The sequence below is a fragment of the Lissotriton helveticus genome, chromosome 6 (assembly GCF_964261635.1).
Source record: "Lissotriton helveticus chromosome 6, aLisHel1.1, whole genome shotgun sequence".
In the NCBI taxonomy this organism is placed as follows: Eukaryota; Metazoa; Chordata; class Amphibia; order Caudata; family Salamandridae; genus Lissotriton; species Lissotriton helveticus.
In genome coordinates this window covers 1,104,597,702-1,104,625,264 of record NC_136067.1, presented here as the reverse complement: position 1 = coordinate 1,104,625,264, position 27,563 = coordinate 1,104,597,702, and the positions used below count along the sequence as shown (strand labels likewise).

The 27,563-nt window shown below is 41.7% G+C and overlaps 1 protein-coding gene across 1 annotated transcript in view; it reads right to left on the bottom strand.

The window, feature by feature from the left end:
* ACOXL (acyl-CoA oxidase like) overlaps positions 1-20,352 on the bottom strand; it is a 969,051-nt gene extending 948,699 nt beyond the window's left edge. The window contains exon 1 of the mRNA XM_078648763.1: positions 20,136-20,352. Within this exon, the coding sequence (XP_078504889.1) occupies positions 20,136-20,263 (128 nt within the window). The 5' untranslated portion in view covers positions 20,264-20,352. The remainder of the gene's footprint in view (positions 1-20,135) is intronic.
* Positions 20,353-27,563: the final 7,211 nt, after the last annotated feature.

Genomic DNA, 27,563 nt, shown 5'->3' with positions numbered 1-27,563 from the left:
TGTCAGAAACTAAATCCCTTCTTGTCTAATCAGGGAAGTTAAGTCCTCCTTGAACATTCGAGAAAGTTTCTAGTGAACTCTGAGCTAAGCTGGCAAACCCAAAACTTTAAGTCTAGTATCGACAGTAGTAGACCTAGTTAACGTCTGGTCTAGGCCTTTACTGCTGTAGGTATTATTCCAATGCGCAGAGCCTATTGGGATGATAGGAACTACACTACATGGCGCCCAACGCGTTTGGAAAGGGCGATAAAACTAACGTAAGACATTTAGAGTAACTCAGTCGTGCTTTCTCATTCAGACCCCTTTTCCCAAATACTCCAAAGACGTCTGGAGTGGGTGAAAGGTTATATCCGCCAGACCTCGCAGGAGGGAACTCCTATGTATGGTTCTTGGTACAAGTCAACGTTGAAGGATACACTGTTCCAAAATATTGTGCATCTAATCTTTGTTTCCATAAGAAACCTGATCTACAAACAAACAAAATAACCATCCTGTCGGTAAAATGTCAGACAATGAGGATGAAAGAGAGGCAGTTAGATTAGCAACTGAACTCGCAGCAGCTGATGCTACCATGCAAGACGCAGACCCGGATATAATACTCATCCCGGTCATTAAAAGAAAATCTATAACTTTAAAACTTATAGAAAATGGACTGACACCTAGAGGTGGTACAGTCATATTCGTAATTGAGGCACACGAATATCGGCAGACAGAGGTATACTATTCATGGATAAATTTTCCAGCAGCAAATCCTGTAACAAAGTACTTCCACTATTACAAAATAGAGGAACCTCCTGAAACATACACTCCTTTCGAGGAGGTGGAAGTACCACTCAAATTTCAAGAGCATTTGCTCTTATTTGATGGCGCCCTAAAACATAATAATCACATCACCAGGCTCGGTCCTTTAGGTAGACCAGGAGCAACGTGGCCGGTCCTAGCCGGATACACACCACATCCAGACATCGATGGGATGTCTGCACCAAACCTTTTAACACAGCTAAAACAACTAATAAAAATACACAGACAATTAGTCCAATATGTGATGCGGACTTCAACAATTCAGCCAGCGATTAAACTCCCACAGCTGACCCCTCACCAGGGGAACACAAATAAAATTACACCACAGAACATCCAGTCCTGCCTAGGTAAAGTACCGGCTAAACGGGAACAAATACCATTCTGGCTAGCGCAGAAAATCACCCAAATAGAGGCGGTGTTTCCAGACACCACCCCGCTAGAAAAGCACAGGATTCTGACTATCTGTCTTCCAATGGGAATCGCACCACACATTGAGGACTGTGACACTTGGGGTACAGTCTTTGCTTCCATCTACACAAAAACGCACGGTGTTCCATCCATTTCGGTAATACCAGATGTGCTAAAACAAATTCAAGATGAATATGGTCCTGAACCCGCTTTAACTCTTGGTATGAAATTACTAAAAGACTTCAAGCAGGTCTCGGCTATATTATTAGCCAACATAAAGGGAGAAGCAGCAAATGTGGCGATCCGCCAGAGGTTAAAAGAGACAGATATAGCAGACCAACCAGCTTAAATTGCCAGAATCATAGAAAAATCCTATGAGGAACTAGGTAGAGATAGTTTAGGTGGAATACCAGTAAAACCGCAACTAATTGAAAGTCCTGAAAAAATATTTTTTAATAATAATTCTACATCACCAAAAAAGAACTGGGATGGAAACAAACAAGCCAATCCTAAAGAAAAGAAATTCCAGTCCCGAGGAAGGTCTCCTAGGCGAAGAGAAAAATCTCCGAACCAAAGACACAGGTCACCTCAGAGTGACCCCTCTGGGAAAAGATATAACCTTAGAAATAGGGATAATATTAAAAAGCCTGATAGATATCAAGACATTGATACACGTCCCTCTCAATCTTTTCAGACTTCCTCGCAGAAATCGGAAAGAAGAGGACGATCAGAACAAAGAGAAGAGCACACCAAGTCCAAAGACAAGGAACCTGCTCAGCTAAAAAAGAAATTACAATTTCCAAAAAAGAAGGTAGCCAGTATCAAGGTAGTTAACAATGCCGAGAATACTGAGGACACAACTGAAAAACGGAGAATGGGCTCAGACAATGCTAGACAGCGCAGCAGAAGTGAGCATAGCTCGCAAAGTCCTTATGAATCATCTGGAGACAGTGGACACGAATGAATATCTTCAAGTGGAAACTGCGGACACCAGAGTTAGCAAACCTCATAAAATATACGAAATAACATTGCGTATAGAGGGAGATAAGACTAGGAAAATAAGGGGACTATTTTGGGATAATCTCTCCAAGGGCTATGATATCCTTCTAGCTGAAAAAGACTGGCCACCAGAGTTTGTCAGGGAGTGCCCTCATGGCGAAGAAGTAATTATGCCTGCCTTCTCAAATCAAATTCCTATTCATAAAAAATACACACTTGCTAGAAAGTGGGCAGTGGCTCTAGCTCCTGCTTTATATAAAAATCACGTGGGATGGGATGAGGACTCTCCTCCTCACAAAATCCAGTTAAAATCACAACCTACTGCACAAAGGCAGTACCCAATTAAGCAAGAAGCTAAAAAACAGGTAAATGAAATACTAGATCAGCTAGAATACCAGGGGGTGATTGAAACTTGCACCTCACAAATGAACAACCCTTTGTTTCCGGTCTCCAAACCAGACAATTCATATCGTCTAGTTTTGGATTACCGACACCTTAACACATGTTGCAAAACTTTTGCAGTGCAAAACTCACATAGTGCTGCACTAATGAATAACATAGTGCGCAAAAAAAAAAAAACAACATTAGACATCTCTAATGGATTCTTTTGTCAAAACATAGCACCAGAGAGCAGATATTTAACTGCATTCTCAATAAACGGCACTCAAAAACAATTCTGTCGGTTAGCCCAGGGGTACAAGAACAGCCCGGGGGTATTCTCAGCGAGAGTAACAGAATTACTACAACTATATGATAATGAAGCATTATCTTATGTCGATGACATTTACTTAACAGATGATGACTTGGAGACTCACTTGAAAAGAGTGAACACCATAATACTTGGGTTCGCTGCAGAGGGTTACAAATTCAACTTTAAAAAATCCAGAATTGCCCATCTGACAGTCCTGTTCGTAGGCTATGAATTATCAAGTGTAGCCTGGATTACAATCTTCTAGAACTAGAAGAATTAAAAAATCTAGAATATGAAAAAACATATCCTCTGCCAATCGATATTCTGCCTTTACGACATTACGCCTGTGTAATTTATACAGACGGACAGGCTCAACCCCCCGTTTGGGGCAAACAGGCATACAACCCCACATGTGGGATTACAAAAGAAGTGTGGCGCGGAGGTAAACTAAAACCTCTATTAACAAAAACACACTCAGTAGAAACTAATTCAGAACAACAAACTGAAATTTTAGCTTTGAAAATGGCGCTAGATAATGCGGATCGCGAATTCCCGACACTTATAGTGTCAGATTCATATTACTGCGTCAAATCATATAACAAGGATTTGCAGACATGGATTCGAAACGGTTACAAAGATGACACAGATGCACCAATGAAGCAGAAACTGCTCTGGGAACAAATAGCTCTTTTACAAAAAGAACTACCAAAGACTCACGTGACACACTCACTGAGTCATCAGCGTGATGGCGTTCACGTTGCAGGGAATTCATTGGCTGAGACAGCCACAGCGGCAGCCACTAAATCGGCTCCCGTAGTTCGAAAAAAGCGTACATTAAAATACATTGACGGTGAAACAGTGCTGGCGGTGAAAACGTCATCAAAAGGCGACTGCTCAGCGTTACCGATCAACTATCCACTCAATTATACATACATAATAGATGCAAACTCCGTCCCTTTTGCTCGAATCCCTGGAGTGGGGGATAGGGTGATTCCAAACATGGACAGGAGAAACTTGTTAATCGCAGACGCACATATGGGCGAGGGTCTCAGACACCTCAAACTAAAAGATTCTCTGGAAGAATTACAATCACGGTACTGGTGGCCAGGCATGAGCCTGCGTCACACCATGTTTGTATAAAACTGCCCAAACTGCAACAGAGATCGCAGTGGGGAGAGAAACAGTTTAATACCTCGTCGGTTTACTCCAGGAAAAATCAGGAGTAAAAAGGAAGGGTTGCGATTAACATATACAGGCTAGTTCCACTTATAATGTAGATCACCAGCACTCGGCTGACGTCTGGACTGTTATACAAAGATTTGCGAGTCTAAATGGCATATACGCTAAGAGCATGCTACGTTTGACCATTGTTTTCACTCTAGCCCAACAGCCTGAGGGGAAACATGACCAAATGAGCATAGCCCAGCGGGAATCTTCTCACTTCCTTCCTGAGGGTACGGGATGGTGTAAAGAAAAAACCAAGGCATAAAGCAATCTATAGCGGAAAGGATATTAGGTTCGGGAGCTGGGTGGGTCAAACATCTAATAAGTGTCCAACGTAGTCTAAATAACTTGCCAAGAAATTCTCTGAAGGGATTCAGTGCGTACGAATTATTATTTGGAACTAGGATGTTGATCTCTGACATTGATAGTCAGACTTCAGTGGTAGAAGGAAAAAGCTTTGATATCAAAGACCGTTTGGCTATTTTGCAGGACTTAAACAAAACAAGAAAAGACCTGAGCAACATAAAATTGAAACAACAGCCAACAACCACTGAAGAACCACCACCTGTCCCAGCAAGACCTGTCTGGATTCCAAAAGTCGGGGATCTAGTCAGGGAAAAGATCGCGGTAAAGAAGGAATTTGGGCCTTCTTACAGAAAAGCAGTTCCTGTCTTGTCTGTCAACGGGACAAGATCAGTTGTACTACCGCCACTTGCTGGAAAAAAGGAGAACCGAGTTGTATCCATCGACCTGGTAAAACCACAACATGTGGCCGATAACAAACAGTAGGCCAAGTGGACTCCCAATAAGTAGCAGAACACCAAGGTTTGCTACCAGTACAGAGGTCCTAACGAAGAGGCTCATCACATTAGAAACGCCTACAGAAGAACAACAAGGACTATGCAGCAATGCAATAGAACTCAGACCTCTGAAAACCCAAATAAAAACATTTAGCAGAGACACACCAATCTATAATGAAGTACCAAGTGAAAATGCAAGAAACAGAAATCCTGAACCAATTGGAACAATTGACAGAACTGCATCCGGCTACTTCATAAACTTCGATGATTCCTCTGAAGGCTTCAGTGAATCAAAGACACAGCCATCATCAAAATCCTTTAAAGATAAAGCTAAAGAACTTTTGAAACAACTGAAAGAAACATATCTGATTTCCCCATGGATTGAATTTTGGGTGGGTTTTGGTGCATTTATCCTCATACTTTGGCTCATCATGGTACTTACTTTGGGACGCTTCATTGAGGGAAAATATGCAAAAATGGACACAGCAAGTCAGAAAATCAACTTGATCCTCAAACCACACACATCTTCACACATCGAGAAAAGAGAACTTTCTTCAGTCAACTTCACAGCCAATCCGATACCGGGTGGGGTAGCCTGGGACAACACTGACTATGAAATTTATGGTCCGGTCGAAATCCTGAAATATCCACACCAAATTAAGATCTCCTTGAGTGTCTTTGTAAAACCAAGCTCATTTGCTGATGATTGGGACTTCGAAAGCATTAATAATATGATGTCTGACTTAGTAATGTCTGCTAAATTTACCAAACATGATTATTTGCAGGGTTCTACAAATTATGATAGTATGTACTGTTATAACCACTATGGTAACCAATTTTTACATAGATCTGCACAACCTAGAAATGTTTTAAATTATAATCAATGGGAACATTGTGCAACCCCTCCAAAAGGAAGCTCAAGGACCTTCTATGACAAATATTCATACTTTTCAGGTTTTAACACAAGTAATGCTGAAGCATTCTATTTTAAATTGTCAAACACGACAGGGACAAAGACCATGATAACCAACACAAAATTGATATATTCAGACTCATTTTTTGATCAAATGAATACTTTTGGTTTTGAATATTGGGACAAAAATGTTGAATTGAAAAGTGTTTGGGGTACAAAAGAATGGCAAGTGCAGGGCATAGAATCTATGTTTAGAGCCTGCATGATCCCAGAACAAATGATATTTTTAAATGACACTGTTCAACAAACCACCTGTCTTGGCCTAGCCAAAATCAAAGACTTAAATAAACCGTCTATTCCAAAGCCAACAATGTTCAGCAATAGCTCTACAGATGAAGAGATAGACGTAAATTATGTATTAAACCAAAACAGAACACATCCTGATTGGAAACAGTGGTTGATCTGGCCCACAGATACAAATAACTGTCAAGACAGATTCCTGAATAAAACACAGGGGTTGAAAATGACCAGGCCAGACCCTAGATATCCCCAAAGACATCACCCAGGGATAATAACCACTTACAGTGTGGGCAAATTATGCCTTCAATGGCTACAAACTTCCACACTGGCAGAAATTAAACAACACCTAACTTTACTTACTGATGGTGCTGACTTGCGTGATTTCATAATGGGACCACGCAAACAGCGTCAAAAACGTTTCATAGCAGCCTCTGTAGATGCAGCATACAATGAGGCCTGGAAGGTTACTCAAATTGAAACAGCAGAGAGAATACGGGAAATTGACCGTATTAATTTGGAAAAATCACTTTCTGTAGTGGACAATGGGTTAATGACTCTGTCCTCCAGAATTTTTTCTTTGGACAGCATTGTGTCTTCAGCAATCGACATATTGTCGCAAGACTTACTGTTATTACAACACGGTCAGTCACAATTGCGCTCTATTGTACAGCTTGGCTGGACGTTACAAAATCTGCGTTCAGGCTATGTGCCTTGGCGTTTAATCAACACAACGTCACTATTCCAAATCTTTAACCTTACTGATAGACAAATCAGTATGGCACAAAAGGGTGCTGATTATACAATCTTGAGCATTGAAAAACTCGAAAGATTACCAGTGACAATGTCAGAACGACCTGTCAGTGAATGGATAATACATGGGATAATAAATATTCCAATCTCAACCTTCAGGTTTCAATACTGCCAAAAATATATACAGGCTGGCATGTACGAGAAATTGGGAAAGGGGTACCTTAAAACAACATGGAACCTGCCCTATTCACATGCATGTGTCAGTAATAAAGGACAGAAAGTGTTTCTTAGTGGCAACAATTGTGCGATGTCACTAAGTGGCACACTTCTGTGTAACGGAATTAGTTTGCATGGAGCCTGTGAAGGGAATTCATACAACCTTTCATGTCACCAGCAAGGCGCACCTGCAACAGAAATAGAACCATTCTTTCAAAGACTCTATAATGGGAGTTACATTCTAATTGTAGACCGCAGATGCTGTAGTCTTATGCCCGGGACTCCTTATCTAGTAACTACGACTGCGAAGGTCAAGTGCTGTGGACGCTCATTGTTCCCCAGCTCCTTTCCAGACAGGGAGGCAAGGGCATGGCCCAATTTGAAAATTACTTCTATTCGAATAGATACTTTAAGCAGAATGAAAACAGTGCTTCTTCAGACGCCTACTAAGCTCACGTCATCAAAAGAAACGTATGATCTACAAGTCGCAAGGACGACTGCAGAGATACATTCATTGTTATCAACTAATTCCCCCATACATTTCGCGGAAATTCTAAACGAAATCTTAAATATTTCTGATACCAATGGGGTCTCAAAGGTATTTAAGACAGTATTTTCGATGGCATTAACACCATTCAAAGCCATACTGGGTATTTTTCCAGATTTCGTCCATTCGATTTTTGGCGGACTTCCCCAGATCTTGGGACTAATTGCAGGAATCCTATTCTTAGTCCTTATTTTTCGTTATGGCAACCCATGTCACAGAAAAAACTCTTGCGACAAGGGAAGAAACAATCCTAGCCATTGGATACCGGGACCGGATATCAAAAATCCTGGGACTCTCCCGGCTTAGAGACCTGAACATGACTTGGTTTCTATCATTTCGACCAATGTGGCAAAGATGTGTTTTACCTGTATTAAGGTGTCTGCTATGCGGAGAAGAATGCGTGTTAGACACCTGTCTGACGCTACAATCGGATGCGCCAATGGATGCAGAAACATTGTTGAGTCCGATCAAGGTTCATGCTTTGTGCTGCCCTCAAAGGCTACCAATCCTGATGACGGCATTCGTGGAAGCTTCACCACTACGATTGATGGGTAGTGAAGTTCAAGATGAAAGCAGCATCGACCAGGTACGACCTTCTGTCAGCAATGCGAATCAGAATGTCAATGGAGACAATCATGCGCACGAATGCATGATTACACCTATATCCGAGTTAGTGGAACTTTCCCAATAAGCTGTTGACAGTTTTTTCGAAAGCCTAAATGATATGATGTTCTCACCAGAGCAGAAATAGAGACTTTTGAACAAGCTCGCACACGGCGTTCCCTGAATTCGGCCTTCAACTTTAACCACTTCAGCGCTAATGACAAGGGTAACTCGTCATGGACTTTCCATTGATTTCAATGGAAAGTCAATGGAAGCTCATCAGGTGCCTTAGCAGCCAAGTGGTTAAAACTAAAGTCACATGAACAATTTTCCCTCCAGTTCACGGACAGCAATTTTTCAGCAGCCCCAAAATATTTTTTCATATTTTTCGGGACACTATCTTCTGCTTAAAGTAAGAACTATTCTTAAAGAACTAAGGTTTCTAAATTTTAGATAGCTTATAGATATAGCTTATAGACATTAGCTGCCCGCTGGTATGTTCATAAATATTTTAAATATTTTATTCTGTGATGGAATGGTCTCGAACTTTTTTTCTGTATTAAGAGCCATTTCATGTGTAATTCTCATATACAAAATAGCAATAATGTATACAAATACGATTACTTTGGCATTATTCTACAGCTTGAGTGCATACAATACATATGACTGCAATTTTTCCGTATATTTGAAAATTTCGAAATGCATTTATGTATTTTGGGGTGGTAAGGTATACACTATACTCTGTAGTATGTTGTACTATGTTATACTATGCATAGATTAGTAAATATGACCATAGTTAGCGTGGAGTGGGTGTGATGTATTCCTATAGGTTCTGAATTGATCCCCCTATTCCTGACCCTATTCTGGTTAAGCAAACTAACAAGTTAACTAAGTAGTCAGCCCATGAGGCAGAAAACCCCCATGATGCAGATACCGTTATCTGACGCAGTCACACTACGGCACAGGAACGTGTTATCTGATTAAGTCATAACGCTTGCGATCTAATTAGACAAGCGATATTCCTCCAGCCCCTGATAAGGCATACGGAGTTCTCATAACAAATCAAACCTATGACAACCTGGGCAAAACCCTGCGGCCATTGTTTTGATTTCACCGAGAACTTCAGTAAAATAATGTGCTAACGAGCAAGTCGTATGACATCCTTATTGACGTATCTATGTCCATCCTTACGTCAATCTCGGCACCTTAAAGGTATAAATATTACCGATATTGCCCTATGCAAACACACGCGTGGTGACGAGACGGAGCAGCCATACTTGCCGAAGCGAAGAGCAGAGCAGACCCCGCTGGCGCAGCCCCGCCTTTCTGACGCGCTGAGAGAAGCTGCTTTCTCCTGCCGAGAAATCCAGCACCGGCGTTTCCGGGTAGCCCTCGCAGGCAGCCTGGAATATCGAGACCAGAGACGAGAGATACCATCCCTCATTCAACCTAGATTCCAGGTACAGAACTGAATAACCCCTCACAGAGAATTCTTTAGTTATTCACTTGGCAAAAACAAACTTAACTTAAACTGTAACTTTCTATTCCCGCCCACGTATTAGACTTAGGTCAGGTACACGGGGTAGGCGTATTTAGAAACACCAGTTGAGTACGTTTAGTCAAATGTATATGTGTATGTAATATATTTTATTCATTTTAAACATCTTATGGCTTAGAAACCATATCAATGTTTTTACAGTATTATTTTATACTATTGCTTTTAATGTATGCACTTTACTTAACTATAAGTATTGCAATAATATCGATCCATTTCTCTTGTATGAGAAAGGAGACTGATCAATAAATAACACCTTTTTATTGAACACGCCCGTCTCTTCCTTTTCTCTACATTCGGATGAGACTAAGAATGCACGTACTGACTGAGTAAAATAAATTGCCTTTTGTTCACACGACTCTCGAGATATACTCTTGATTAGGGGAGAGCAAAGTTGTCATGTTCTATGGTTGTCAGAAACTAAATCCCTTCTTGTCTAATCAGGGAAGTTAAGTCCTCCTTGAACATTCGAGAAAGTTTCTAGTGAACTCTGAGCTAAGCTGGCAAACCCAAAACTTTAAGTCTAGTATCGACAGTAGTAGACCTAGTTAACGTCTGGTCTAGGCCTTTACTGCTGTAGGTATTATTCCAATGCGCAGAGCCTATTGGGATGATAGGAACTACACTACAGTATTACTGTGGCCTTGAAAGGTGTGTGAACAGTGAGAACAAAACACTATTAGTGTTCCCTATCTTAGCAATGTTATCTTGAAAGCAGTGTGACACCCTGTTGGTGAGTCTATAGGAGTAATTCATTTATCTGAATTCCGTTTCAAAAAATCATTATTTCTGAGGAAAATATAAAAGTTTTGTAGAAACCTCAGGTGACACAATCATGCATGCTTTTACAACGCATGCCATTACAACGTGGGCAATAGAACAAACGCATTGTTACCACGCATTGCATTACCACGCAAGTCGTTACAACTACTTGCCTTAGGGAAGCGCTGGACTCTGGAATAGTATATATTACTATTCCAACTCCAGTCTGTGCAATTGTAGGGAAGGTGTTGGATTTAAAATCCAACAACACGTTTCCTAATGCGAGTCATTGTTATGACTTGCATGGTAATGGAACGTGTGGTAACAACGCGTTTGTTGTATTACTTGCGTTGTAATGGTAGTTCTGGCTGCATAGTAAAGGAAGTTTCCCGATGTAAATAGTACAGTACAAAGTGGATTAAGTTTCAGTTACAGCTCTTTTGTAGGGTTCTGAGTTTGTCTTTTTTTTGCTTTTCACCATATACATTCTACATGCGAGAGATAGAAAAAAATCAGTTATTTGTTTTTTTATAACCATAAAGTGCTGTGCGTAAAATATTTCCATTTGTCATTTTCTAAATATATATGCGGCTTACAAAAGTTTAAAAATTTGCCCGAACCTTAAAATATTTTTATTTTTGCCTCAATAGGTTTCTAGATGCTAGTGCACTTCTCTTCTTGCATTCGATTTAGGTCCTTGTTGAGTGTGTTCGTTAAATATTTCTTTTTTTTTTTTACTTTTGGGATTCTTCTGAAAAGCTTTGGTTTCTATTGAAGTATTTTATTTTACATAAACCATAGATAGTTAGGCAACTAACAGACATCAAAGCTTATTACAAAATATGGCTAAGCATGTCTCTTAGTGAGAGAGCAGCACTGCCCACAGACAAAAAAACTGGGACCTACAAAGTAAATGATTTCAGTAGTATTTTGTTTTTGCAAAACCTGTCTCATTTGTAAAGTCAACAAAACAGATTACACTGTACGTGGTGTGAACGAACATGGGGGTGTGCTCAGGTTCACTTTATGTTGAGTTAGTCTACAATGGTGTAGCAGGTCAGTGTTTTAGGCGGTGGTTACAGATGAGTGGTCAGAACTAGGGTAGAGTGAGTTAGGAGGGTTAGCATTGGGACAAGTCAGTGCTCTATGGGAGGTTCAAATCTGCGAAAGTTTGAGAGTTCACAATTAGGGTAGAAGTGTTTAAAACAAGAGCTGGCAGCAACCTGAGTTTAGGAGTGTACCGTGATGTCTGTCCATACTGGTGTATTGAAGTCAGGTTTGGAATTTTACAGCAGGTAGTTAGACTAGTTAGACATATGGCTACATTACGAAGTTTAGCAATTATCCCCAAGGGACACGCAGCCTGACCAGATGAAGGAAAGCATATAACTAGCCAATGCTGCTCCACCTCTCTTGATGGAACCAAGATGGGGTTGAAGGCAGTCTCAAATGATCTACTATGTTGTGGGTTGATCAACACTGGTGTTACGGGTCGGTATTTAGGAAGGATCATGGTGGAGGGGTGAGCATTGGGATTTAGAGGAGAGGGGGTGAGACTAGGCCTGGGTCTAAAGGGGTTGTCAGCTGGCTTTTCCAGGGGAGCCATCTGGCCCACAGAAGGCCCTTTCAGAAATAGACAGGTGTCCATTTGTTTTTCTTTTAGTGTTTCATGTGTGACTGTAGCCCGTGCTTTCTACGTAATCGACTCACTTACATAGCTAGCACAGCCAGTATTTTGGAATACTTAATTTCTGCATGAATGGGCAGTCACAGTGCGGATGCAGCCAGGTCTGTTATCCCAAGGCTTATGCTGCAAGGTCCCCCCCAGAAAGGGGTGCCACTCTAAGGGGGAATACGCCTTCTTGGTTTGCTGTGGGGTTAGTGAACAGAAGCGTGTTGGATCCTTGCAGGCTATAGTCAGGGCTTTCAGTGTGGAGGTTTCTGCCATTGCTCAGACACAGCAATCATCAAAACGTACTTTGAAATGGGTCCAAGAAAGGACCATATTTTTATGTCCTTAATTTAAATAAACACACCGATCAAGTTCTCAGCAAAGACTGGAAATACATTTTCCATGTCAGTAATGCAGTCCATGTTAACATTTCACATTTCATTCCATCTTGCCTCGCCTATGGCATATTTGTTTTTTCTCGATGTGTTACAATGGTATTTTTTCATGCAACATTTAAGTTTTGTGCAGGGCCTATTGTGAACTGAGTCATATCTAGGTGTCAGGGTGAGTTTAAGGTGTCTATCGCTGCTCAAGACAATTTACAATTGAAAGCTTTGGCGTAGGCAGTGCAAGTTTCTCACACTGCATGTCAGTGGGTCATAAAAGTTTCCTGATTTCATTATATGAAATAATTAGCATCTCTAAAGGGTGCCCAGAACAATGGTCACATATATGCCAATTTTAACTGCCATTTTATGTGAACGTTAGTGAAGGGGTATACACAGCTGTGAAATAATGACAGTGCCAAAAGAAAAACAAAATACTCTGCTTGTAGGTGAGGAGAGATAGAGAAGGAGAGAGGGAGTGGTGATTGGAATAGAACACATTAAGGTGCATACAGAAGGACAGCACGAAAAGGCAGAGGTGAAGAGGAAATGTATGTATGGGATATTCAGTAGGATTATTTAAAAAAAATATGGGGAAATGTGTGAAATAAAATGATATTATGGGGAGAAAGGGAGTGTCGGAGGCATCCCAAAGGCTACTAGCATTTCCACAGGGTTTAGTAATGGTTAGTTCACAGCCGCTGATTTTCAAAACGGAAACATTTTCAATTCTGATTATTTGCTGCATTATCATTCTCACTCATGTATCTGATACGAACAAGCACTGGCAAAATACATAAGTTTGGCTTGTTTTAGACATATGGCCATAGTTGTTAGATGTTTGGTTGCAGTAATGGAGTGCACACAAGTAAACTGTTTTTTACAACAATATGTAGAAATTATCAGACCCTGGTCTAACTGGTCTTGAGCCTTCCAGTGCTCCTAAGGGGATTCCATAAAGTAGTCTACTGGCAGTGTAAAAGCAACTCCATTGGTTGGGTTCCCTTTGCTCTTGGTTGGATTCAATGAAGGAGTTACTAGTGGTAAAACAATTAAACCAGAGGTAGGCTCCCGGTGAAACTGGGTACACTCCATGAATTGGCTTACAGTGCCTATAAAGGTTAGGCTGTTTTTGTGCCAGGGTCGACTACAAATATATCCCCTTCTCTTGTCTTGCCATTCAAACTTTGGCACTCACTTTCATAAAGAATAACCAATGTCAAAGCCACTGCTAGTCAGATCACTAACAAAGACAAAGGCTCTCCTAAAATGCAACGCAAATGAAGTGAATGAAACTTTCACTCACTTTTGTAAACTGCTTTATGTGTGGGTGATACTCACAAGTTTGAACCATGCTCTCAGGGCACTCACGCACATAAAAACTCTACACCAGTGGTTCCCAATCTGTGCGCTGTGGCTCCCTGGTGTGCTGCCAAAACTAGCCTGGGGAACTGCGCACCAAGCACTTTAATGCATTTAACATTGAAGGCTTTGTTGACTTCAGTTAAACAAATTAGACTTAAACGCATGATGTCAATGATTTGTAAGTGACATGCCTAAAGCTGGAAACGTGGTGCTTAATTGATGGCATGTCGAGGGAGATGACTTCCATATTTCACTGGATCCCACGTCCTAATACTCCCAAAGTAAGTAGTAGTACAAAGCTTTATTTCGATATGAAATATCTTAAAAAGCACATTGGCAGTTAAAAATACAAATCATTTTTAAAAGACATTAAATAACACTTTTACAAAAATACAACAATAAAAGATCATTAAACCAATTACAGCTTTGGACACAGTTAAAAAGTAGTCGCCTTGTGAAATTATCTTAGGTCTTTCAGTCTGATCACCCACGCCCAGCTAAGGAATGTAGCCACCCCACAAGCTAGGGTGGTGTTAGGATCTGTCTGCAAAATTCTGAGGGCAGAAGAATGATTCTTGGTCTCAAGCTGGTGGCAAACAGGTTTTAACCATTTCGACCTAGGTTTATTATAAGCGCGACATACAAAAAAGAAAGTGTGGGATAGTTTCAGGTGCATCGGAACAAAACGGGCAATCAACAGGTGTTTGGTTGGGTGGTTTCCACTTGCAGGTGCGTTCACGAACCGGAAGAGTTCCCAGTCTGAACTAAATATAGAGTGCCCTATCTCTGGGTTTCCTAATGAAATCCAGGTAGGGTTCAAGATGTACTGTCTTGTGTAGACGGAACTCATCTGTCAACCTGCCCAGGTTGGTAGCTCTAGAATCTTGGGCATCAACCCATAACCAATAGGCTCTCTTAAATTCCAGTTTTGACACCGATACACCTGACTCCCATGCAATATTAAAACCAATAGCCAATAAAAGCTTCTTTACCCTAGTAAGCCAGACAATTTTATGGGACCCCTGCATATTCATGACTTCTCTAAGGCCATCTGCATAGCTAGATAGCTAGATAGCTCAGGTGTACGCCACAAACTGGCCCAATAGAGAAGCGGGCGCAAGATAATAAGATCTTTAATTGATCGGCGACCCATATCGCACTGAAGTGGTTTGCTTGGAGTACCCCTAGGGGTATGTAACATTTACAACGCAACTTTTACAACGCACTACCATTACAACGGAACTTTTACAACGCAAAAACTATTACAACGCATACATTTACAACGCATGTTTTTACAACGCAGATACTTTTACAACGCATACCATTACAACGTAAGTATTGGTAAGTATATAATTATATTTAAAATGTTATATGTTTGGTATTTTGGGTAAAGGAGTATTTTTAGGGTTCAGGGTCAGTTTGGGGTTTTTGGGTAAAGGGGTATTTTTAGGGTTCAGGGTCAGTTTGGGGTTTTTGGGTAAAGGGGTATTTTTAGGGTTCAGGGTCAGTTTTGGGTTTTTGGGTAAAGGGGTATTTTTAGGGTTCAGGGTCAGTTTTGGGTTTTTGGGTAAAGTGGTATTTTTAGGGTTCAGGGTCAGTTTTGGGTTTTTGGGTAAAGGGGTATTTTTAGGGTTCAGGGTCAGTTTTGGGTTTTTGGGTAAAAGGGTATTTTTAGGGTTCAGGGTCAGTTTTGGGTTTTTGGGTAAAGGGGTATTTTTAGGGTTCAGGGTCAGTTTTGGGTTTTTGGGTAAAGGGGTATTTTTAGGGTTCAGGGTCAGTTTTGGGTTTTTGGGTAAAGGGGTATTTTTAGGGTTCAGGGTCAGTTTTGGGTTTTTGGGGTACAGGGGTACAGGGTAAAAAAAAATGTTTTTAAATAAATTAATTAAATGAAATTAACTTAAATTAAATTATATTAATTTTACTTATATTACATTAAAAAATAATTATATACTTACCAATACTTACGTTGTAATGGTATGCGTTGTAAAAGTATATGCGTTGTAAAAAATTGTGTTGTAAATGTATGCGTTGTAATAGTTTTTGCGTTGTAAAAATTTCGTTGTAAAGGTAGGCGTTGTAAAAGTATGCGTTATAACGTCATACATCCACCCCTAGGTAATGAAACGAGCTCTCTAAAAAAACTTGTTTTCAGCCGTAACAAGGGGATCAACATTGTTGAAACCCCAGGGCTCAGCTCCGTACAATGCACTACCTACTACTTTTGCAGCATAAATCTCCAGTGTAGGTGCTATGGGTCTGGATGTTGAGGCTCTATGTTCCCTCCCAATGACTCCCAGAACATGCTTGTGGTTCAAAGCCATTTTCTCAATGTGTGGGTGCCATTTCAATTGATCAGATATCCTTATCCCTAGATAGTCAAATGTTTTAACACGCTCTAGGGGCACCTCGTCAAGTGTAAGCGTACAGTTGGCTTTCCTACTAGGGTTAAAATAAAAGAGCTTGGTTTTGGTTGTATTAATTACCAAGCCCCTTAAGTTGCAAAATGTACAAAAGCGATCTAAAAGCTTCTGAAGCCCCATTGGTGTTTTAGATACCAGTAGCGTATCGTTTGCAAAGAGCATAGCAGGGACTTTGACACCAGCCAAGGTAGGGGCATCAGCATCAATATCAGACAAAAATGAAACAACCCCATTAACAAACAGCGAAAAGAGGGTCGGCGCCAGGACGCATCCCTGGCGGACACCTCTATTTACCGGGATTTTGTCCGTTTTCTGCTCCTCTGTACCCCACCGAATGCATGCATAATTTCCATCATGCATACGGGCCAATAAATTCAGAATGGGCAAAGGATGGGCAAAGGAAACCCCATCTCCCGCAAAACCGTCCACAGGCGCTCTCTGGGAACCAGGTCAAACGCGGTCTTTAAGTCAATAAAGGCCAAATACAGACCGCCCTTGCCAATGGTTACTATCTACCAGTGCAACAAAACCAGCCTAAATGCCTGGTCTACAGTGCTTGTGCACACCCTAAAACCTGCCTGGACTTGGGAGATGATGTTGTTCTCCTCTGCCCATGAAAGGATCCTCTCCAGAAGGACCCTGCCAACCACCTTCTGGCCAGCATCAATGAGGCTGATTGGACGATAGTTGGCAGGGTCTCCCCTTGGTCCCTTCTTATAAATTGGGATCACCTAGGCCCCTTTCCAGGAACTCGGAACCGGAGACCCCTGAAGGAGGGCACTAATCAAAAGGGAGAAGAACTTAGTCCATTGCTCGATATTGGCACGGAATAGATCGCCTGGGATGCCATCCTGGCCCGGTGCCTTCCCAGATACAATTTTATTAATGGCTGCCTCGACCTCTTTTTGCCCTATAGGATCAATGAATGACAAAGTGTTTATCATGGGTGATGTATCGTGTCCCAGGGGCCCACTATTATCTATTACCCCTACCCCTTCATACAGACTCCTAAAGTGGTCAAACCATTCCCCATCAGTGATATGATTGGGTATTGGTTCAGTGTTGCCACCATTAGAGCTTCTGACCAAAGCCCAAAACTGCTCGCCAAAGTAAGTGGAAGATGCCTGATTTAATTTGTTAGACTCGTTGATAGTTTACTTTTTTTCCAACTGAATTTTCCACCAATGCAAGTTATCAGGAAAGTATAGATGTCCTGTCTCTCAAACACATTAAGCGTTATTAAGTTTTGACATGTGTACTTGAACCATAGGTACTTTCAGTACACATTTCTTCCAGTACACACACATTTCCAGAGAGGCCTGCTCTCTCCATGAGCACATGGAAGTAAAACACCATATATGGCATAATGCCAACAATTGAAAGCAAGAAAAAGGGACGTTATTTTTTTATTTTTTTAAATCCAAGTTCTTTTTATACTTGTATTAAATTGGAGGCAGTTTTAGGGAGGAGACAGCTAAAATAAAGCTGTATTTGGATTTTAAAATGTGTGAGTCACCCTGCTGAGACAGGTGTGTTGGCACATGTGACATGGGTAGAAATGGAAGTGCATCCAAATATTCTTCAAGCGCAGAAACACTTTGGCAATGGGGCCTTCATGCACAGGGGTGCTATATAGTACTGTGGGATACAGTGTGTGAGAGTTCTCTAAAAAAGGAATGAGCAAAGAAGTGTAACTAGGAACATTTTATTAGAGGCGCCGCCTTAGTAAGCCGGGCTTACATCCCCCCTACAACAAAAAGTAATATGGTGGGAGCCGTGGCCAACAGTCGATAGGTCAAGGGAGCCATGGGTCGAAAACATTTGGGAACCACTGCTCAACACTTTAATGGCACCGCAACCAACATCCATCCGCATTTGTGCACTATAAGATAGTGTCTGAACTAGTAGCCCACTTGGAGAGCACCATGACGCCGTAACAAGAAGTGCGAAGTGCAGAAAACAGTATAGAAATACAACAATACCAACTGATGATTAATGGTAAGGAGTCATTACAGATGGGGGGCTGTGTCAGTGTCAATCACGTCAAGGAACACATCAATGATATTTTCACTCAGCATGTCGCTGAATCAGTCTTAGCTTCTCCCCACATTCATACATGCCATCTTCATATAAAATCACCCAATTTCTAAATGCATTATAAAATAATTATCTTATCTGCTTTTCCCTGACACTCTACCAAGGTCGGATCACTGCTACCGCCCCAAGTGCTTTAAATGCAACATGTCTTTTCTTTAAATAAATATTACAACAAAAAGAAATCTTACTTAAAATTTGGTTTAAATCCTTTTATATTTTAGGCAGTTACTGTCCCAGTATGAATTAAAATGCACCATTCCCTGGTTTTCCTGAAATTCCTCAGAGGGAGCCCACACCCCCAGAACTACAAAACATTTTGCTTTGATCACTGATACTCGCCCTCACAGTTTTCAAAAGCGTCATTAGTCATTTGTGTTTTCCAAAAGTTCCCAAAGAAAACTCCTAACCCTGTGTAGAAAAGGAATTTAAATACTTTTAAACTTTTGACCAGTGACACTGCAGTAGCTACTAAACCAAAACATATACAATGGATGGTTGAAAACATTTTGGCAGCGAACCAAGTATGAGATCCTGCAAGCAGCCTTTTATCAGGGTCCACAAACCTTTCTGACTAGTGTGCTATGTAGATGGATTTGAAATAAGTGAGGAGGAAAGCTAGTTTTATCACATCCATCACAAGTTAGCAAATAAATAGTAGGAAAAGTCACAATACTCCACTACATCAAAAGACAGAAAATGCAAACCCCATTAAAAGGTAGTAGGTTGAACAAGGAGTCCTGGATTGAGTAGGTTGGTTCTAATGGTGACAGGTCGTACCCACTAGATTCAAAATTACTAAAGATGTGCTATTTTCGCTTCTTAGACATGTCCATATTTGATAGACCTTGTCACAGTGTAAACATCAGATCTCAAAAAATAGTTTGGTGATTCTTGCCTGCTGTCTTCATGCATCTTCAGGGCCACCAAGGCTTCTTCACAACCCTCCAAGATGCAGAAACATGAAGCCTGGCCTGGATTAAACTAATTAATGCATTGTGGGAGGATTAGCTGGGAAGTGCTAGTTCAATGATAAACCAAAATGGGCACATAAGGAGCCTCGGGAATAGGCTGACATGTTGCCCATAGGAGCACTTAAATTGGTCAATGCTATATGAGTGGCATAAAATCGTCCCTACTGCCTATTCTGCCACTAATACTTTCATCGAATCTTGGCATCTGTGGTGAGTCGGAGCGATACTAAGCTCATCCGCTAGACAGGCGAGTGCCAGTGAAGGGGCGTCAGCTTTGTGGATAGGAGGAGGACCAGTGGAGTGAGGAAACTGGCGCAAGATGAGTAGCAAAGTAGGTGAAAGGTCAGTTTTGATGGTTGAGACATGGTGGAAGTGTGTAAAGCCGGGGTTGGAGGTCATCGGGGCTCCGGAACAACTGGTGATGGAGTGCCTTCATGTACTCCTGTGGCTTTAATCTGGGGGTTAGCAATTAGCCCCAAGAGACATGCAGTTGGACCCGGTGAGGATGGCCGTGCAACTTCACGAATTCGCCCCTTTACGCATTACTTCCCTTCATAAACCAGGGGGACCGCTTCATTCATCCACGCCTCTCCCCATCCACACTCCACCATCCTCTGCCCCTACCCCACACACCCACACAACCCGGCGAGGTTACCTCTGCTGGAAGAGGCGGCAGCTGGCAATCTGCCTGCGCAGCTCATTCTTCATGTTCCAGAACTCGCCATCCAGGTAGCGGGACAGGGACCCGCAGGTGATGCCCGCCTCGCACTCCTTCTGCTCCATGTCTCCTTCCTACACTGGCTGAGAGCAAGCGCACCTAGAGCAGGGTTCCAGAGGGGGAGGGGCTCCGGGAAGGGGCGTGGCTGATCACTGTCAGTGTGGCCGCTCAGACCCCGCCTCCTCCGTCGTCTGTTCACTACAGAAGGCAGGAAGCAGCTGGGGCGCGCATCAGTGGCAACAGCGCGTGGCGTCATTGCGCTCGCTGTTGTGTAGCCGGTGAACGTGCCTGTACGCTCGACAGCAGCATATGTACACATCGAGAATTATGTTTGTATGGCAGTAGAAGAGGGATGTTGTGACGATGACGGTAGGGAGAAGAGCACTGTGTCGAAGGGTGGTCTAGAAAGCAGATGTGTGGCGGGCGTGCGAGAGTGGCGGTAGGCTGTTTTTAATTTATTTTTTTATTTTATTTTTTTAATGCGATTTTATATAGCGCGAACTTTACCCGAAGGTGTCCGAGCGCTTTACATAAGAACCAGTTGCAAAACATAAGGACTTAGGATTACATGCGTTGCATAAAAGATACACACAGAAACAAATTGCAAATGTACAAGATGTAAAGTCACACAAAGCCTTCTAATATATTTTCTGCAAGTTCTGAATAGGGTTTGCATTTAAAAAAAAAAAAAAAGAATATTTCGGCTATAAGTTCGGAATAGGGTCACCGCCCTTCCCATAAAAATGCCTGACACTTGTTGTTGTACAGCCTGCAAAGGCTTCAACTAAAATGTGTTCTTTTGTAACATTACTTTTTTGGCTGTGTTCAATTATCAATCAATCAATCAATCATAGGCATTTAGAGAGCGCTCTACTTACCCGGAGGGTCTCAAGGCGCTATTAGTTAAGGATTGTTAATGCAGCTCTAGAAAACATTTAAAAGTGTTTTCTATTCATATGTCTTATTTGAAGTATTCACAGGGGTGGAAATCATTATTTCATTTGTAGCGGTGCATCATAATCACGTGTAGAATGCATTCGCATATAATATTGCTATTATATCAACGTGAAGTGTTCGAATTGTGGAATGTATTAACGTAACAATGTGACATGTTTTAGGTTACTGACAAGTAACACAGAGGATTAACGCAGGACATGAATGTAACTAGCAGAAAACGTTAACATGAAGAACTTGTGTTGTGAAGTTAGCATCACTCATATACTGAATGTGTTTAACAATGTTATTTCTATAATTTGGTAAATGCCTTTGTTAACCCTATCAGTGCTGCTGGCGGCCGCTTAACGTTCGGAGCACTACCTGGCTGGTGCTGCGAACGTTCAATGGCCGCCCACTCTATAGAACGCCCGCACTGCGCCAAAATAACGGCCGCAGTAAACGGGTTAAAACGTAATAGAGTTTTGCCAACATGTAATGTTTAACACAATACACTCTTATATTAGATAAAATTGTAGGCCTGAAATGCAAGTCCCTGACAACTTTCGCTTTAGAATTAATAGTTTGAATTTCATGTGTACTGTAGAATCTGTTCATTCTCACGTTTGCATTGCAGGTGGAGAATGATCCATTAGGGAAAAGTAATGTCTTTGTTTTAGTAGCTAGGCAAGGCGAGAAGATGTTACAGTTACATGGCTTGGAGGTGGAAAAGACGAGGCAAATTCACATGGAAGAAGGCCTGGAACCAAGGACAAATTGTGGCGAAGGAGCTACATGGAGAACAGTAACCTCATGACTGTACCCATTGTGGACCATGCACACGCTATGCATTATGGCAAAAATACCTGTGGATAACTGATTGCTACAATTAGGGAAAGTGCCCCACTTCTTTATTGTCTTCGAAGGGAGAGCATCTCAGAACAAGCGCTTTCCTTTAGATAGTGGCTTTATGCCGCTTGACCCATTTTGATAGTGGAGAGGTTTCTTAGGAAGACAACACGTACCGACACCTTTCCTTTTCACTGAAAATGCTTATGTAAGGATGTAATCTTAGCGATAAAGTATGGATAGATTTAATGCTTTTCACTCATCAACTCTCGATGCAGGGAAATTTGAACTCATGCTTTCTGATTATTTGTATCTTACTTCTTGAATTGATAGTTCTGTTCATGCTGCACCATTTAAACTGGATGCATAGATTTTACTTCGTGCGGATTCCTTTGTATTTCTATAGCCTTGTGTTGAGGTGTCTCTATGTTAAGTTATTTTTGGGTTTGTAATAAATTAACTAGCCTTATATAGTTGTCTGCGAATTATTATGTATCAAGGAGAGATACAGCCTAATTGACTGTGAATTAACATTTTTTCTCCCCTTTACACTTTCATGCTGCGAAAAAGAACCGTCTGAATATGTCCTTAGAAACGTCTAGAACTAATGGGCCTGGCTTTAGGTGATTTACTTATTTGATACCAGACGGGTAATTAAAATACCAGAAGTACAGGTGTAAAATCGCTCAGGTGGCAACCCTGGTTCTGACACGAAAATTAGGTGATACATCAGGTAAAAGGCAAAAATACGACAAGACCATTTAAACTATGTTAATGTTATGTTCGAGGATTTGTTGAGTGTGACTGATGTAAGTGAATGAAAGTGGTTAAGCAGTATTTCAACCCTTTGCTGCTAGACCTTTTCCCCTTTGCTGCTAGGCCTTCCCCCCCCGTGCTAAGCATTTTATTTGGCTATTTGGGGTATTCGTGCTTAGTCCGGCGCAACCTTTTGTCCTCAGAAGGTACCCCACCAAATTTGCATCCTTTTCTTCCAACATACAGAGGATTCTAAAGGTTCAGGGGGTTTGTGGATTTCCTCGGAGACGACTGAGAAATTAGCCAAAATACAGCAAATGTTTTTGGGAAGAAAGTGTCTGTTTTCTTCCATGCAAATGGTATCAATGAAGGGTTTACAGTTCTAAAATCATCATCTTCCCAGTTTTCAGGAACAGGCAGACTTTTGTCAGAAAACCAACATTTTCTACACAGTTTGGCATTTTGCTGGGACATAGCCTATTTTCCCTATTTTTTGTGCTTTCAACCTCTTTCCAGTTAGTGGTTGAAAAGTGTGTGGAACCAATAACAGATCCCAGAAAGCTATACAGTTCTGAAAAGTAGACAAAATTCTGAATTCAGCAAGTGGTCATTTGTGTAGATCCTTCAAGTGTTTCCTATAGAAACTAACAGTTGAAATAAAAAAAATATAACAATTGAGTTGAAAAAAACAGCCATGTGTACCTATGTTTGCACCTGTAACCTCTTCTGAGTTTGGCTGATTTTTTTAAAGCAATATACCGTTCCGTCCGCTGGACCATTCTGGTTGTGGGGATATATAGGATTTGTAGGTTCACCAAGAATCCCAGGTACCCAGAGCCAGTAACTGAGCTGCGCCTTGCAATTTTTATTGGACATTGTTGGTAGGTGTGTGAAGCTTGTTTATTTAGTTTTTCTTTTCTCCTGGGGCAGCGAGATCCCTGTGTTTTATTTATTTGTAAATGCAAGATCGTAATTTGGAAGTAATTAACAAATGTTGAGCCGATGCCGTGGCTCGAACACTGGCCCCCAGCGCTCAAGTGGGCAGCTCTAACTGCTAAACCACAGCCTCTCCATCTGAGGATATCAAATTAGAAATGGGACAACTGATTACATGCTTTATTTTTCTTCCCTGTTTACTTACTTTTGTTACAATAGAGCACCTGCGTCGCGTGTGTGCCGCCATTGCAACAAAAGTAAATAAAAGGAAAAAAAACGTCTGCCCGCCATTTTTTCCCTATTTGTTTACTTTCGTTTCAATTGCTGTACCCGCGCTTTAGCTTGAAACATCTGAAGCTAAAGCACGAGTGCCAGGATTACTTCAAAAGTAAAGAAATAGAAAAAAATGCACATTTTCTTTTTCCTTACTTTGAAGCAATCCCGGCACTCGCACTTTAGCTTCAAGATGTTTAAAGCTAAAGCACGTGTGCCGCGATCAGCATTAGGATAGTGGGGTGCATGCAGCGTAATGCTTGTTTTTACAGCTATGGAAAAAACATTCTAATTCTCACGTTTTTCTGGGTGAAGTGTACTTGGCATCTTTACAGCGCAAGCTCAACCGCTGTCATTCAGAGATCCTTAAATACTCCTCGCTGCAGGGTGGAGAGAGACACAGGGGTACTGCTAGGTGAGTAAAGAAGTGCATGAAAGCAAAGGGATGAACGAGTAAACATTTGAACAATGCTCTTTTCGATCGAGAGTACTTCTATGCGCTGTAAATGGGTCATTTCAATGAGAAGAAGAAAGGAATTATTGTATTTTCTTTTTAATTTATTTCTATTATATACCAAGATGCCCTGGGGGCTGGGGTCCGTTGTGGGCACTGAAGATTACAGAAGACAGGGTAAGGGATGGCGCAGTCAACCCACATGTCACGTTCTTTTGTAAACAAACATTTTGTGACGCACTAACGAAGACTGTGGGTTTGCCTGTTTGTAACCGCCCCCAAAAGTGGCAGGTAATGTAATTGTAGGACAGCAGAGGGAGATCACTTGATTTGCCCAGGATCACACAGTGTACAAGTAAGCGTTGAAGTCAGTCTCGGAGTTCACTTTGGCTAAAGAATCCACCACACTGGACTCGTCTTCCACCGCGCGACTGGTTACCGGACAAGGGGGGGGTCGGAAGTGACTAGTCCTTTCCATGAATTCACTTCGGTGCTCCTTTTAGCTTTTATAAATCAGGGTACACCATTGACACAAGAGCGGAAAACACACTGGAGCAATCACTTCTTGATGCATCACAGATTCCCCATTATACTCAAATTACAGGGGAACATAATTGGCCCAACATTCAAGAGCCCGAATGAATCAGATTTTGCCACACTGCATCGTTGTTACCCGTCCTGCTCTGGTTAATTAGCTTTTTTTTCATAAATGACAATATGCCATGGCATAAGCATTGTATGCAGATCGGCCTGGAGTAATATACTATTTTTTACTAGAGATGAGAGGGTGTCATGATTCACTCAAAGCCTCCCGTGAGCCAAGGCCATCCCTACACCCATGGTAAGAAATAGCACGATTTCTGGCACATTGCATACGTAATATATAGTACTCTTTATTGATATTAATTACATTGTGGTACCTTTCTGTGATCTATTTCTGATACACCCAAGGCAGCACAAGAACTATTCAATGTGTAAACACAATAAATAGAAAAAATAGGTTTTGCAAACTTTTCTGAGCTCACTAAGAGAATAATAACTTAGTTTTAACAATATTTAAGTTCTTCTTGGGTTTTTTCTATGTATCCAGCAAGCAAGTCTACTGGTGGCTCGTTTCTAGCCAGGAATAATTTAATATATACACTAAAAGAAAGTAAAAATGTACTTTTAAAGGTGGCTGGAATGCTTCTACATGGTGCTCTTAGTAGGAACTTATCTTGGGTCTCTGACCAAACCCTGCAAACCTGATTATGTACGTATTAAGGCAATATTGTTTTCAAATCCTTTTTCAAAATGAACAGAAACAAATGAAAGGTGTCTTGCTGAAATTCGTCTCAAGGAATGTACTTGCTGCTCTATTGTTCTTTAACTCTCTCCTCCGAGATGCCTTAAATCTGTGAACAATTGGGGCTGTCAGCATCTGCAATACATTCTCCTGGTAAGGTCTATTCCTTACAGTTCGTATTCATTATTGTAATCCATTATACATTCAGCTGTCTGCTCAGACTACATTTTTCATTAAGGTTATCTTGTCTAGAATTCACATGCTCCACAACTTCTTAGACTTCAAAGAACCATCCATGTCCCTCGGGCCCTAACCTCTCTACACTGGCTGCCAGTGAAGGACGCATGCTTGTTTACATCTCTCTGCCGAGTACATGAAACACTTTTTAGGTCTCGCCTACACATCGCGCATGCGCTGCATAGGAGACCTTTAGCCGTTGTGCAGCTATTTTTCAAAGCACATACTCGTGCTTGTGGCGGCATACAGCTTGCGGGAGTGCGCAGCGGCGCGCCACAAGTATGAGTACGTGCTTTGAAAAAGAGCAGACTGCTCTCCCAAGCATGTGTGCGCTGCACGCCATTTAAAAAAATTGTTTTACTTTTAGTGCGAGGCGCGCACGCTTGTCTCATCTTTATTGTATTTTTTTTCAATTCATTTCTCCCCATTCGCCCTACCTACACTTATTTGTCCTTCTGCCCCGGTCATCCCTTCTCCCTGTTTTGTCACTCATGAGACATTGCCCCCATTTCCTTTTTTCGATTGGTTTGACGTCTGTGCCACCACCGATGTACCGAGGGGCGACTTGTTTCGGACTTCACTTCATGCAAAACGTCTAATAACACATAGACGATATTTATAAACCGTAAGCTTTGCATCGCATTGTTCCGCAGTCAAAAGTGCTGAAAAGCGAGAAGCACGTCACAGATATATTTCCAATTGCGTTGTTTGACATCAATTTTGGCAGTTGGAATTCTGCGCAGAGAAATACCTTTGCGAAAGCAGCGACTGAACAGCACGCTTCTTGGCCATTCGAATGCTGCAGGCATTCTCGGAATGAGGGTCTCGCCTTCCACAGGATCACTCCATTTATGTGTACAATTATTACCGGACAGACGCGGCAGTTCTTCTTTTGTGTTCATGGGTGTGGTTGTTTTTGCTTCATGGCAATGACGTCAGGGCGTGAAGCATGTGACGTGTTTGGGAACAAGGGCGCCCTCCGGTAGCAGTATGATTAAAAGGTACTTGATGTAACCCATTAAAGACAGCCTGTTGAATAGCATTTCTATTTGAAAAGCAGATGCATTTATCAGTGCCCGTGACGCGCGAAAGTAGTGAAATATCGGTGTTTATAATTATTTCTATACCCACCAACAGACGGTAGATTACCTGTAGCACGCGGTCTCTGGCTGTGGAGTTGCAAAAATGCGTGCAAGCTCCTCCCATAGCTCCAGCGATGTATTGAAGTAAACTTGGGAAGAGGCGATAGGTGGCACCCCTTATCCGACTTCCAACACCAATTATGTCACCCCCTGTACGCACTTTTTTTCTCTGTTGCTGTTGGGTGCCCCAACGCCTACTTCCAAATGTTGCACCGTTTGGGTTTAAACCCCGCTTCCCGAGCCAGTAGTGTTTTGGTCCATTTCGCAGAATGAACAGTGAAAGCTCACACGGTTCATCGGTGCGTAGCCGGCGATGACTCCGATGGTACAACTCACCCGAACTGATCTGAAAAAATAATTAGAGGGGATACTACCTTCAGTGATCAGAAACAAATATTGACAGCCCTCCGCTGTGCAAGTAAGGCAGCGATTCCGTCTCCCGTTTGCTCATCACCTCACTCTAGCTCTCAGCTGGGGGGTTATAAGATATGATCATGGGG